The sequence below is a fragment of the Hypomesus transpacificus genome, chromosome 4, assembly GCF_021917145.1.
Source record: "Hypomesus transpacificus isolate Combined female chromosome 4, fHypTra1, whole genome shotgun sequence".
NCBI classification, from domain to species: domain Eukaryota; kingdom Metazoa; phylum Chordata; class Actinopteri; order Osmeriformes; family Osmeridae; genus Hypomesus; species Hypomesus transpacificus.
This window is the reverse complement of record NC_061063.1, coordinates 272,866-284,841: the sequence shown is the minus strand read 5'-3', so window position 1 is coordinate 284,841 and position 11,976 is coordinate 272,866. Positions and strand designations below refer to the sequence as shown.

General features: G+C 43.2%; 3 protein-coding genes across 4 annotated transcripts in view; 2 read left to right on the top strand and 1 right to left on the bottom strand.

Annotated features, from left to right (window-relative positions):
- The first annotated feature begins 1,779 nt into the window (after positions 1 to 1,779).
- On the top strand, positions 1,780 to 6,164 carry LOC124467527 (E3 ubiquitin-protein ligase TRIM39-like). 2 transcript variants are annotated; one of them, XM_047019832.1, is made up of 2 exons: positions 1,780 to 1,929; positions 2,180 to 6,164. In XM_047019832.1, the coding sequence occupies exon 2, from the start codon at positions 2,182 to 2,184 to the stop codon at positions 3,811 to 3,813; it is 1,632 nt and encodes a 543-aa protein (XP_046875788.1). In that variant the 5' UTR covers positions 1,780 to 1,929; positions 2,180 to 2,181; the 3' UTR covers positions 3,814 to 6,164. The 2 variants fall into 2 exon arrangements, with proteins under 2 accessions (XP_046875788.1, XP_046875789.1); XM_047019833.1 differs by lacking the exon at positions 1,780 to 1,929 and having other exon boundaries at positions 2,186 to 2,289; positions 2,495 to 6,164.
- Positions 6,165 to 7,646: 1,482 nt separating this feature from the next.
- On the bottom strand, positions 7,647 to 9,940 carry LOC124467179 (coiled-coil domain-containing protein 127-like). Its single transcript, XM_047019345.1, has 4 exons — positions 9,858 to 9,940; positions 9,384 to 9,514; positions 8,803 to 8,981; positions 7,647 to 8,521 (listed from the first exon to the last, which is right to left on the bottom strand). The coding sequence occupies exons 2-4, from the start codon at positions 9,499 to 9,501 to the stop codon at positions 8,009 to 8,011; spliced, it is 810 nt and encodes a 269-aa protein (XP_046875301.1). The 5' UTR covers positions 9,502 to 9,514; positions 9,858 to 9,940; the 3' UTR covers positions 7,647 to 8,008.
- A 249-nt stretch (positions 9,941 to 10,189) lies between these two features.
- sdha (succinate dehydrogenase complex, subunit A, flavoprotein (Fp)) overlaps positions 10,190 to 11,976 on the top strand; it is a 2,217-nt gene continuing 430 nt past the window's right edge. The window contains exons 1-3 of the mRNA XM_047019666.1: positions 10,190 to 10,288; positions 11,456 to 11,545; positions 11,649 to 11,966. Coding sequence (XP_046875622.1) covers positions 10,229 to 10,288; positions 11,456 to 11,545; positions 11,649 to 11,966 — 468 coding nt within the window. The 5' untranslated portion in view covers positions 10,190 to 10,228. The remainder of the gene's footprint in view (positions 10,289 to 11,455; positions 11,546 to 11,648; positions 11,967 to 11,976) is intronic.

Here is an 11,976-nt window from a genome sequence, read left to right as displayed (position 1 = left end):
GATTCCGACTGACGGAAACTTGGACTTCAGTCGGTTATGACTGATAGGAAAGAACCAAACAGCTGATAAACGCAGGCAACCAAGAGAGATAACAGGAATAAGCCACATATCTGCCATGTAATACCAATGTTTGATAGAAGGAGTGTCTTATGAAATGATATAAAAATGTCTGTCACCTGCTTAGCCAGGCTTTCTACCGCAGGGATCCCATGTTTGTATCTTTGATGATATAAATAAAGAACTGGCATTTGAACTTGGAAACCAGCCTGATTCCCACACCTCCTTGGGAAAGCAACCTTATTGGCTAAAAAGCCACGACATTGTCATGGCATACCAAAGACATCGGTGTTTTTAAACTATCAAGGCAAAATGCAAACACCGTCAGAAATAAGCCTCATTACATGGCAAAGACCACCAAAAAGCTTACATAAACTAACTTTTTGGATCATCGGGCTCTCTCTCTCACACAGACACTCACACACTGGCATTCTGGTGCTAGGAGAGTTTAATGCAGAGTGTCTCTTGCCTCAAGCTGGATACCAATGTGGGCTGTGAGGGAGTGCTCGTCATCCATGGTAACCCCAAGGTTCCTGGCAGAGGATGAAGGGGTCATTGATTGGAATATTGCACTTTTTCCATTTTTTGGGGGGGGATTATCAACCCAAATTAATGCACTGACTAATAAAGTCAATTGTTCACTCAAACTTTTGATTTTACTGGGGCACAGCAGATTTACACTGGGGCACATGCCCCAGTAAAAGGGTCTGACAACGCCCCTGGTCCAGTCACTGGTTTGATCTCACCTGGAGTTCTGCCCAGTCACATGGTCAGCAGTAGCAAGGAGAGATCTCAACAAGCTGCAGGTGTCTGTATGTGACTAAGAGGGGAACATCCAGTCAGCGGAGGTTTGTATGGATGTCAGACTCTCTCCAGTTGTCTATCAGTGGTCTACAGGGTGCAGTGATTCACTGAGTGAGTCACCTGCAGTGCAGACACCGTACAGGGTTCAGGTGGGGTTCAGGCACCAGTTGTATTGTAGGAAACATGAGAGGTGCAATGACCACCAAGGTTGTTATGGTGCTTCATAAATGGTGGAGATAGTTCTGGAATGACATTCAGGCTGTGCGTCACATCAACAGCTGATGTCACTCACACAATCACCTGCAGGTGTGCTAATTGAAGGTCTCTGCCTTCGACCTTATAGGACTTGACTAATACATGCCTTCACAGACCTGGACACATATGCTCACACATCATGTGTAACTGTGTAACGAATGGAACACAGAACCGAGGGTGGAGGCCGGTGAGGCGGAGGCAGCAGATTGACACAGAGAGCGTGCTGTGTCGCACTAGTGATGCAGATTGCAGTGATATCCTGTTCAAATAGCCCACACTGCTAAGAAGGTGTGCCCCGACTGCGTAATATGACGAGATGCTTGTGACGCGCTAAGGTCTCTGGGTCTTTTGCATGAACCAGCTCCGCCCGATTCATTCATCACTAGAGTATCTTGACTGAAATGTAGAAACATACGCATGCTCACTCTCCACACACACAAATACACCATACACACACACACTTATATTCACACAACTTCCATTGAACATGTCTCTCTGTCATTCTTCCCTCATCACACACAATTGTTCTTTTTTTCTATCTCTCTCTGTTTCTGTCTCTCTATCTCTCTCCCATTCACTTCTAAGTAATAAAACCCTTCCTGTCAGCTGACTTGCTAGATAGAATTCAGTCATGAAAGGGTTAACTTTGTTCAGGACAGAGGACTGGGAGGGGAGGAGCCTCTTATCGTTATTTCACTGAAACGAAACTAAAGTGATTCAAAACTCTCAAAACATGTTCTACTTAGTTTATGTAGACAGTGATTTGGTTATTTTATACACAGAGATCATAGAAAACAACAGAAGTGCCAACAGGTGAGAACATAGAATCAATCAGGTGTATCCAATGATGATGTGAACAGTAAATAGAGACTGTTGCTTGACTCTGACGTTTGAAATACTATAAAACTATGCTCTTCTATATGCAGTATTTCTGTATTGTACTATTTCTGTCTATGCTATTGATTATTTAATGAAATAACATTTTCAACAATATAACATTATAGTTGTGTTCATAGTTCATAGGTTCACAAGATTCATAATTTAACTTCTGGTTTTATTCTAGAAATGGATTCCTGTAGCAGTCTCCTGTCTGAAGATCAGTTCCAGTGTTCAATCTGTCTGGATGTGTTCACTGATCCTGTCTCTACTTCATGTGGACACAACTTCTGCAAGGCCTGTATCACCAAGTACTGGGACAACAGTGACCTGTGTCAATGTCCCATGTGCAAGCAGAAGTTCGATAAGAGACCTGAGCTTCATGTCAACACTTTCATCTCTGAGATGGCTGCTCAGTTCAGGAATTCAGAGCCACTGAAAGCTGCCATCAGTCCAGAACTGTGTCCTGCTAAAACTGAAGTGTCATGTGACTATTGTACAGGTACCAAGCTCAAGGCCCTGAAGTCCTGTCTGGTGTGTCTGACCTCTTACTGTGAGACTCACCTGGAGCCTCATCAGAGAGTTGCAGCCTTGAAGAAACACAAGCTGATGGACCCTGTGGAGAACCTGGAGGACAGGATGTGTCACAAGCATGAGAGACTCCTGGAGCTGTTCTGTAGGACTGACCAGACGTGTGTGTGTCTCATGTGCATGACAACAGACCATAAGACCCATGACACTGTCACTTTAGAGGAGGTGTATGAACAGAGGAAGGTTAAACTGGGACAGATGATGGCTGAGATTAACCAAATGATGGAAGAAAGATCTGAGAAGGTTCAGGAGATCAAACTCTCAGTAGAGACCAGCAAGAGAGATGCAGAAAGAGAGATATCAGACAGTGTTCAGGTCTTCACGGCTCTGGTGCGCTCCATTGAGAGAAGCCAGGCTGAGCTCATTGAGGTGATGGAGGAGAAGCAGAAATCAGCAGAGAAACAGGCTGAAGGGTTGATTCAAGATCTGGAGCAGGAGATCGCTGAGCTGAAGAGGAGAAGCACTGAGCTGGAGCAGCTCTCACACACTGAGGACCACCTCCATCTGCTGCAGAGCTTCCCATCCCTGAGCACCCCTCCACACACCAAGGACTGGTCTGAGATCAGTGTCCACAGTGGTCTGAGTGTGGGGGCAGTGAGGAGAGCTGTGTCTCAGCTGCAGGAGACACTCAATAAAGAGATGGAGAAGCTGTCTGACACTGAACTGAAGAGGATTCAGCAGTATGCAGCGGATGTGACTCTGGACCCTGATACAGCACATCCCAAACTCATCCTGTCTGAGAATGGGAAACAAGTGAGATATGGAGATGTAAGGAAACATCTTCCTGACAACCCAGAGAGGTTTGATTGTTGTCTTAATGTCCTGGGAAAGCAGGGCTTCTCCTCAGGGAGGTTCTACTATGAGGTGCAGGTTGAGGGGAAGACTAAGTGGGATCTGGGAGTGGTCAGAGAGTCCATCAACAGGAAGGGGCTGATCACACTGAGTCCTAACGCTGGATACTTGACTGTATGTCTGAGGAGTGGAGATGAGTACCAGGCTCTGGCTGTCCCCCATGTCTTCCTCTCCCTGAGACAGAAGCCCCAGAAGGTGGGGGTGTTTTTGGACTATGAGGAGGGTCTGGTCTCCTTTTATGATGTGGAGGCCAGGTCTCATATCTACTCTTTCACTGGCTGCACCTTTACTGAGAAACTCTATCCATACTTCAGTCCCTGTGGGAATTATAGAGGTAAAAACTCTGCCCCTCTGATCATCACTCCTATCACACAGTGAAAAATAAAGATGTGAAATGCTGAAGTTCAAAAGAAAATGTGATTACGAAATATTAATCTGAACAAAACTGTTGTGAATGTGCTGGAGACAAAGTCATTTCGATTTTCAAACATTTATAAAAACTCTTTATACAGGGACAGTGCTCCCCTGGTGGCTCACAGGGTAGAGCATGAACCTCAGACTAAGGCCTTGACTCAGGGTTCGAGTCCAGCCTGGGACATTTCATGCTTTTCTCTCTTTCTTTTTACCTTTCCTGTCACTCTTTCAAATATCAAATAAAGGCAAAAAAATCCAGTAATAATAGGTTTTATGAAATATGGCGAATGATATGACACCTAAATGTACCAGTGAACATTATGAAATAAAATTCAATACATTAATATAAAACCTCATTCAATCCTTTAAAAAACTATTTTGTTCACTACCACAATCAGTGAAATAAATCACGAATCACCTATGAGAATGTTCAGTTTAGAAAATCTCCAACACAGATCCTAACATGGTGCTTGTATTCAGGGACAAACACACAGTTGTGTTTCAGGTTCACACTAGTTCTGTTCAAGTTTGAAAATGCTCTGAAGAGCATAAACTCTTGCTTTCTCTCACTGCTTTGGTCAGTGTGTTTAAGCTGTTTAGAGTAATCCACATATTTAACATTACAAACAAACTCAACACAGGTCAGTCAACTAGACATTCTTTCATGACCAACATAGTCACTCCCCCTCTCTCTCATATTAGACACGCACACAAAAAATATGTCCTCCAACAATCAACCTTGAACTCATACACACCCACAGAGATCACAGACTGTCTAGTATCGGCATTGATATCCCCCTCAACTGTCTTCATAGTTAACCCTCATCATCTGTGAACATAGACAATGGGTTGTGGTCAAAACCTTGCCTAACACAACCACTAAAAATTGTGTTTATGAAATTATGTACTTTGTTAAACTATCCAATTTACAGCATTAGAAAATAATCCTGATTTTACCCTGTCTGAGGATGGGACACAAGTGAGAGGTGGAGACAAAGAGCAGGATTATTTTTTTCTCCCTCATTATCACACAGACTCAAACACACACATGCACACACACGGACGTGTCACTGTCTAAATATTATATGATATCATCAACACCTTCCTCTGCAGCTTTGGCACACGTAATGATTGGATGTAATGTGAACACGTGCACACTGCACATGCAAACATAAACATACACACTGATTTAGGGTGGTAATGGAGTAGTCCAGCTGTGGTCAAGATGTGTAACTTATTTGTTAATGTCTGATGTTCTAAAGGGGAAAGGTGGTCTGCTTAATGTAAACAGGTTCTGCAGACACTCTTGCTTTCTGTCTTGAGTGAAATGAAACAGGCAGATGTTAGACGTCCTCTGTAGTCTTTCTAAACCAACTCAAGAGTATCTGTTCATGTTGTTGGGTCTACAATTTTATGTATCAGGGAACAAAAATTGATGTTGTTTTTGTGTTCCCCCTTTGATACCTAAACCCCAAACTGTTGTAAATATGCTGAACCTGTAGTTCTCAAACTTATCAGACCAAGTTCAACATCTTTTCAAACCAATCTGTCCAAGGTTCACCTACAACAATCTACCATGTCAGAGACGCCACAGAAAATGAAATGACCAATGTAGCCTCTATGTACGGACATTTTACTGTTTTAAGATCGTTCAAGTATTGACTTTTTTGTGTGTGTAAGAGAGAATAGAAATATGTGTAAGAGAGTAGGATTGTAAATAAAAGAAGGTTTGACTGTGCATGTAAGAGACTATGTCAGTTTATGTGCAAAGGTATAATGGTGTATATGTGAGAGTATAATGGTACATATGTGAGAGTATAATGGTACATATGTGAGAGCATAATGGTACATATGAACAGGGATGGGCAGGTCATCTTCCTGGTGAGGGCTCCTCTGGAAGAGGGGCAGGGACATGCAGCACTGTCACACTGTCTGAATGGCGTTATAGGATATGTTTTAGAGAGGGAAACAGTTCGTGTTTCTGGGAGTCTATTTTGATGAGAGGATGACCTTGGCTGGTCTCATTGGAAAATAAGTTTCCAGTGATTAATGTTTTGTGTTTTATGACAGGGATGGAGTGGCTGAGTCACTAGGGCCTCTATGAAGACATAATGTATGTACTCCCTGTTTAGAACAGTAATAGACTATGAAGCATAGCATTTGAGGACAGCTAGAATTGATCGCTAGTACCTCAGTTACATGACAGTGATCTGAGGGTACTGGATAGGCTTAAGCAATAGGGCTGCCATTCCTCCTGGTCTTCTATGTGTGTGGGTTGAGTCACACAAAGGTATGTCACATGATCTGTACTCATGTTCTCACTGGTCCACCATGTGTAACTGAGCAACAATAAACCACAACAATAAAAACAAGAGTGGCTTCTATTGTTTGTTTGTTTGAATATGGCTCCACATTCAGTAGTGAAGTATACTCTTTTGCAGAAATGTATTTTCCAGGGAAATGCTCCAAATTTGGTTACCACTTCCCAGTTAAACTTTTTCTCAGTTGTGTATCTTGAACAGAGGGCTATCTAGTGTGCAACCTTAACATCACACCCCCAATACACGTTGCTTATGATCACAAGTGACAGCACAAAAACATATTTAAAGATGTTATGATTGTAATAACAACAAGATAGCCCCAAAGCATTGTGGGTAGCCAAAAACAAGAAGTACACATTGTGAACAACCAAAAAATAGATGCTAAAGGGAAGAAACCATAAGAGCATGTAGTTAAGCAAGTTACAATTAAACAACATGAATCTTTAAGTGCAAGTATACCTGTAGGAAAGCAATTAAAAAAATGATTAACTAAGATAGAGCTAACTTCTAAGATGTAAGTTGTTTACAGATTTAAAAAGCAAATAATTCAAGTATTTAAACATTGGAATTGTGGTTTATATGAATTTACCATGTAATTCTCAATCCTATGATGACCAGGTGATTTTCAGTCCTTACCTCTAACCCATAATCACATTATCTTCATTTAGCAGATGCTTTTAGATAGTAAAATTAACAATAATACAAAATGTCATATTATGGAAGTTATAGGTATTTTGAGTATGAATGTTATCCAGTATGCTTGCACGTGGATGCATATCCAATGACATCAAGAGAACAAAAGAGTTGTGAAAAAAAGGAGATGTGTTTATTGGGACTTCCAGAGGCTGTGTAGAATGTGAGACCTTGCTAGTCCAAGGAGGACAACAGGTACTCCATCTCCAGGCTCCCCAGGACTTCTCCATCTGAATCTGAGGACAGAAATACAAAGGGTCCTTCGAAATCAAAGATGGAGTCCATCCATGACTGCATCTGCCTCTGAGAACACATTGAGACCACAACATTAAGTATTATAATTCTATTAAGACACAAACTAACAGTTAACACTATACAGGTAGTGTGTGAAGGGGAGAGAAATAGAGAGAGAGATAGACCGAGAGATGGAAACTGCACCTTGATCTGGCTCCAGCTCTGTCCTGGTGGCTGATGGACAGAATGACCCCTAAAGAGGAGATAGGGGAGTCCATTGGGCCTGTGGAGTAGCAGTAAAGAGACATGGGAGATGAGACAGAGCCGGCTTCCTGGTAGGACTACAGTATGGTTACAATAAGATTACACTACTATGTTTGTGTCACATACTGGGGAGCCAAGGACAGCCTTGCCTTCCAAAAGGCAGAGCAGGACCACCACAAAGAAGAGATGTATCAGATGAATAGCTGTGTATTGATAACATTATTTTTTGATGGTCATTTGAATATTCTTTTTTTGAGGCTTTTAACAAAATCACCAACACATAAAAGTAGTTTGTTTTTATTTATTTTCATGGCAGGGTTGTTTTGTAATATCTCGCTTAAACAATATGATATTCATTTAGCAGACACTTTTATCCAAAGAGACATACAAATAGTGCATGCAGTGGAAGTATTATGGAAGTATTTTCCAAACAAACTTCAAATGATAAATAAACGTTCCGTTTGCAATTCATTTTGCATGGGTATGAATTAATGAAATACATTTTTTAATTAAAATGAAAAATTGAAAATAAATATTTCCGTGGTGGGATAAAAAAATAACAATACAACATGTAAATGATACATCTCATGAAATGCTCAAACTGCTACTCAAATGATGAATAAACCGCTTTATTGAAATTCCATAAGTTAGGTTCTCCCTGGTGGTGTTGGGCCCAGCAGAACCTCCTCCGCCCGCCTGTGTTTCTCCAGGCCCACCTGGAGCCTCCAGAACCTCAGGTAGGCCCACATCAGGCTCCCGTTCTTCCTCCGGTCCAAGTTCAGAACCGGGGCACAGAACCTGTCCTTCTTAAAGATGTCCCTCAGTCCTGCCTCCATGTCCAGCCCGGCCAGGACCCCCCTCTCCACCCGATCCACAATCTTCTTCTCCTTCTCCAGCCTCTTCTGTCGGGGGACCAGCAGGCTGCAGAAGGCCTCTTGCCGCGCCACCAGCCCCTCCTCCAGCTCCCCCAGGGCGGTCTGGGCGTCCAGGTGCCAGCGACTGTCCTCCTCCCTCTGCAGGGCGGCGTGGAGAGCAGCCCCGGCCACTCCTGCCCGCTGCAGGTGGCTCCTCTCCTGGGTCAGAGCCTCCCTGTCCTCCCTCAGCCTGTGCCGGGTCTCCCGGAGCTGCTGGTTCTGGGAGGCCATGGCCTGGCGGTAGCCCTGAGGAGGGAGGCAGAGGCCCGGGTCAATGTGGCTGGGTTAGGATCAGAACCGGGCTCTCTACTCCTCTCTGACCTTCCTCTCCTCCCACCTCTACTCTCCTGTCTTCACCTCCCCTTACCTTTAATTGCTCTCCTCTCTTCAGCTCCCTTTACCTTCAATTCCTCTCATCCTCCACTGACCTGTAATCTGTTTCCCCCCTCCCCTTCAGTTCCTCCTCTCTCCTCCCCCCTCTCCTTTCCTCCTTTCCTTCAGTTCCTTATCTCTCCTCCTCCCCTGACCTGTGCTCTGTTCTTCTCCCTCTCCAGCTCCAGCTCCAGCTGGACCGTTTCTTTCCGGGTCTCCCTTAACGTCGCTCTGTACTTCTTCTCCAGCTCGGCCCGGACGGCGGCCATGTTTTGTTCATACTGGACTTTCACCTCCTGGACATCCTTCTGGGACTCCCTGGACCATATCCACCCTGGGGGGAGGAAGGGGTGGGAGAGTAGAAGGAGGGGGGTAGGAAGAAAGAGGGTGGAATGAAGGGGAAAATAGGGTGGGAGAAGGATGTAGGGAGATGGGGAAAAGAGAGAAGGTGAAGAGAGGGTGGGAGGACAAACAGAAAACAGGCAGAAAAAGGGGAAGATATTTAAAAAAAATAGTATCATCAAAATCACTGGTATTTGTTATCTATGTGACATGTCTATTGACAACGACTAGGATTGAAGGGAGTGTGGGAGTGTGGGAAACCTTTTCAGCAAAAGAGATTTACAGAGGTTACATACCAACAACGTATCATGTAGTGTCAACCACACCGGTACAGGGACTATGTGACAGGTCGTCTATTCGTGAGCTAATTTTTGTGTCCTACTGTAGTGCTTACGAAAAGCCGCGAGCCCAAGCAGCGGAACCAATAGAGCGTAGTTCCACTTGCTCCCGTCGCCTCCGCCCCTCTGTTCCGGACGTATGTTCCATTCCTGGAGGTCATTCTGGTTGTCCATATAGATCTCCAGGCTGCATAACATTAAATACAAGTTGAATGGCATCTGAGAGTTAATGTAAACAAGGGTTTGATGTTGTGCAAAAGACACGACAGAAATGTCAGGGCATGTTATAGGCTGCATAGTTTAGTTAAAGGTAATAATGATAATTGTTACTTCTAACGCACTTTTCCTTTGAAAACAAATCTCAAAGTGCTATGTCATGTCTCGTGCAGAGTGCATGTTGGCGAAAATTCATTCACAGTTTCTAATCGCTGCTATAGGTTTTATTATCCCTTCAGAAGGTTGATCCGGCTAGTGAGCAGATATTCAAATGTAAGATAAGACATTTGGGTGTGTAAATAACTTTCAGATACCTGGCTTGACTCCGTCAGGAATTATTCATTTTGCAGACAATATTCTATCTACTTGCTCTTCCGCACTCTGCAGTAAACATTGCGTAATGTTCCCAAGTACAGGGGTGTTGAAATCAAAGTCAAATTTTGAAACTACAAATAGCCTATATTACAAAGGCATTGAAATTAATAAGATACAAATATACATGTACAACATACATAGATGAGGAAATTCATAATTCCGTACTCTATGAATGAAAATATTATAGTTTTGTTTCACAATAGCACCCTCTGTTGAAAGTGGTACGCTCCTCAAGCCAAAGGAATCTCTGGGTTCTGGAGGCTGGGCAGAGACACTGTTCACGTACATCCGCCCAGACTCAACTAGCATCATGGCTGCGGTGTGCACTGCCTCCCGTGTTCTCACCAAAAAGGTCTTGACAGCAAAAGCTGTAAGTATTTTAAGATAAACTAATGCTCTGTGATATGTATTTATGTTTTTAAATTCTAATATTAATCATGTGGTTCTGTTGATATCTAAAATACTGCGAATTTGAGCTGGTAAACAGCGCTGTCTGGTTGTGTTTTGTAACTTCGGGTTTTGTAACGTTCCGCGTTGAAGTGGTTAGGTAACTATCATTCTCTGGCTATGTAATAGGACTTTGTCTAGCTATTGTGTTGTCCTGCAATTCTTTTATTGTTTATTAATTAAAAACACTTAAATTATTCCAAAAGCATTGCAAATGCACTTTACTTTTTCCACAAACTGGAAGCTTTTTCGGAATCCTTAAATACCAGCTCATTGAAGGTCAGAGAAGGCAATTGGTGCTAGCCTTCTAGTTAGCTCAACATGCTAACATCAGCCAATATGCACTTTCAAGACAGCGAGGGGAGGTTCTTTGTTAATTAAACACAGATATAATAATATAGAAATACATTTTCCAGAACGGTTGTTTTTTATGTCAGAAATATTACCTTGGGTTTGGTCGTTTAATGTTTAAGCTGTGTTATATGCTATTGTAAGACACATCAAGGAATGAACATTGAAATTATTGTTGTGTCGGCTTCTCTGGTATGCAGTCATTTCCATCTCCTGTGATGATGATTTATCAATCGCTAGTTTCTAGAATGTCTCGTGCACTAAGCAGATTTAGCTTATTGACAGCCGATAATTAGCAATAGAGTGCATACTGCTGTCTTCCGACGAGCCCTCAAATTGTGTCTGATGGTATAATTGATTATGTAGATAAATCAAAGTATTCCTGTCTGTATAAACCGGACACTAGTATCAGTGTTGTGCACCGTTTGTGCTGCAGCCCCCCCCCCCCTTTCACCCCTCCCTCCACCCCTCCCTCCTCCATCCTTCGTTATGTCACCGTCAGCCTAATGACATAGTCAAATGTAAAACATTAATGTTTTCTCAACACTTGACAGAATGGTATGACATTCCGATAAACATAATCTTGCCCTCACTTTCAAACCATCTTACAGGTGAACACTAGGTAGGTCACACAATTATTAAACAAAGAGGTACACAGTTAGCACTTTAAATCATAACAAGACCCATCCTTTACTGATTTGTGAGTTTGTGACTGATGTCATTTCCTGTTTATGCCCAGCTTCCTGCAGTGTGCCAGAGCAGCTCCAGGAAGTTCCACTTCTCCATCTACGGCAACCGGGACGCCAACAATGCCAAAGTTTCAGATGGAGTAAGTCTACATCGGCTAGGAGTGTGTGTGTGTGTCTATATTCTACATGTGTGTGTGTGTGCAGTGTGTAGCTTTCCATCTAAACTCTTTGTTATCCAATCAGATCTCAACGCAATACCCTGTGGTCGACCACGAGTTCGATGCTGTGGTGGTGGGCGCCGGAGGGGCGGGGCTTCGTGCCGCCTTCGGCCTATCAGAAGCCGGCTTCAACACAGCCTGCATGACAAAGCTGTTCCCAACCAGGTCACACACCGTGGCAGCACAGGTAGCTAGACACCTGGCGATGCACACCTGGAGATACTCAACTAGTAGATACTCACCTGTAGAAAACTCAACTGTCTGGTCACGGTGGTCTAGATTATTTCACCTGCTCCACTGTAGAAAGCTGCATTTATTCATTTACGCTTCTATCCAAAGCAACGTACAAATAT

Bases quoted from the DNA above. Each gene is read 5' to 3' on its own strand.
- LOC124467527 (XM_047019832.1), top strand. From the start codon at position 2,182: ATGGATTCCTGTAGCAGTCTCCTGTCTGAAGATCAGTTCCAGTGTTCA.
- LOC124467179 (XM_047019345.1), bottom strand. From the start codon at position 9,501: ATGGACAACCAGAATGACCTCCAGGAATGGAACATACGTCCGGAACAG. The intron at 8,982-9,383 runs GTAAGCACTACA...TCCTCCCCCCAG, and splicing joins GCTTGGGCTCGCGGCTTTTC to GGTGGATATGGTCCAGGGAG. The intron at 8,522-8,802 runs GTCAGGGGAGGA...CTCCCTCCTCAG, and splicing joins GGGAGAAGAACAGAGCACAG to GGCTACCGCCAGGCCATGGC.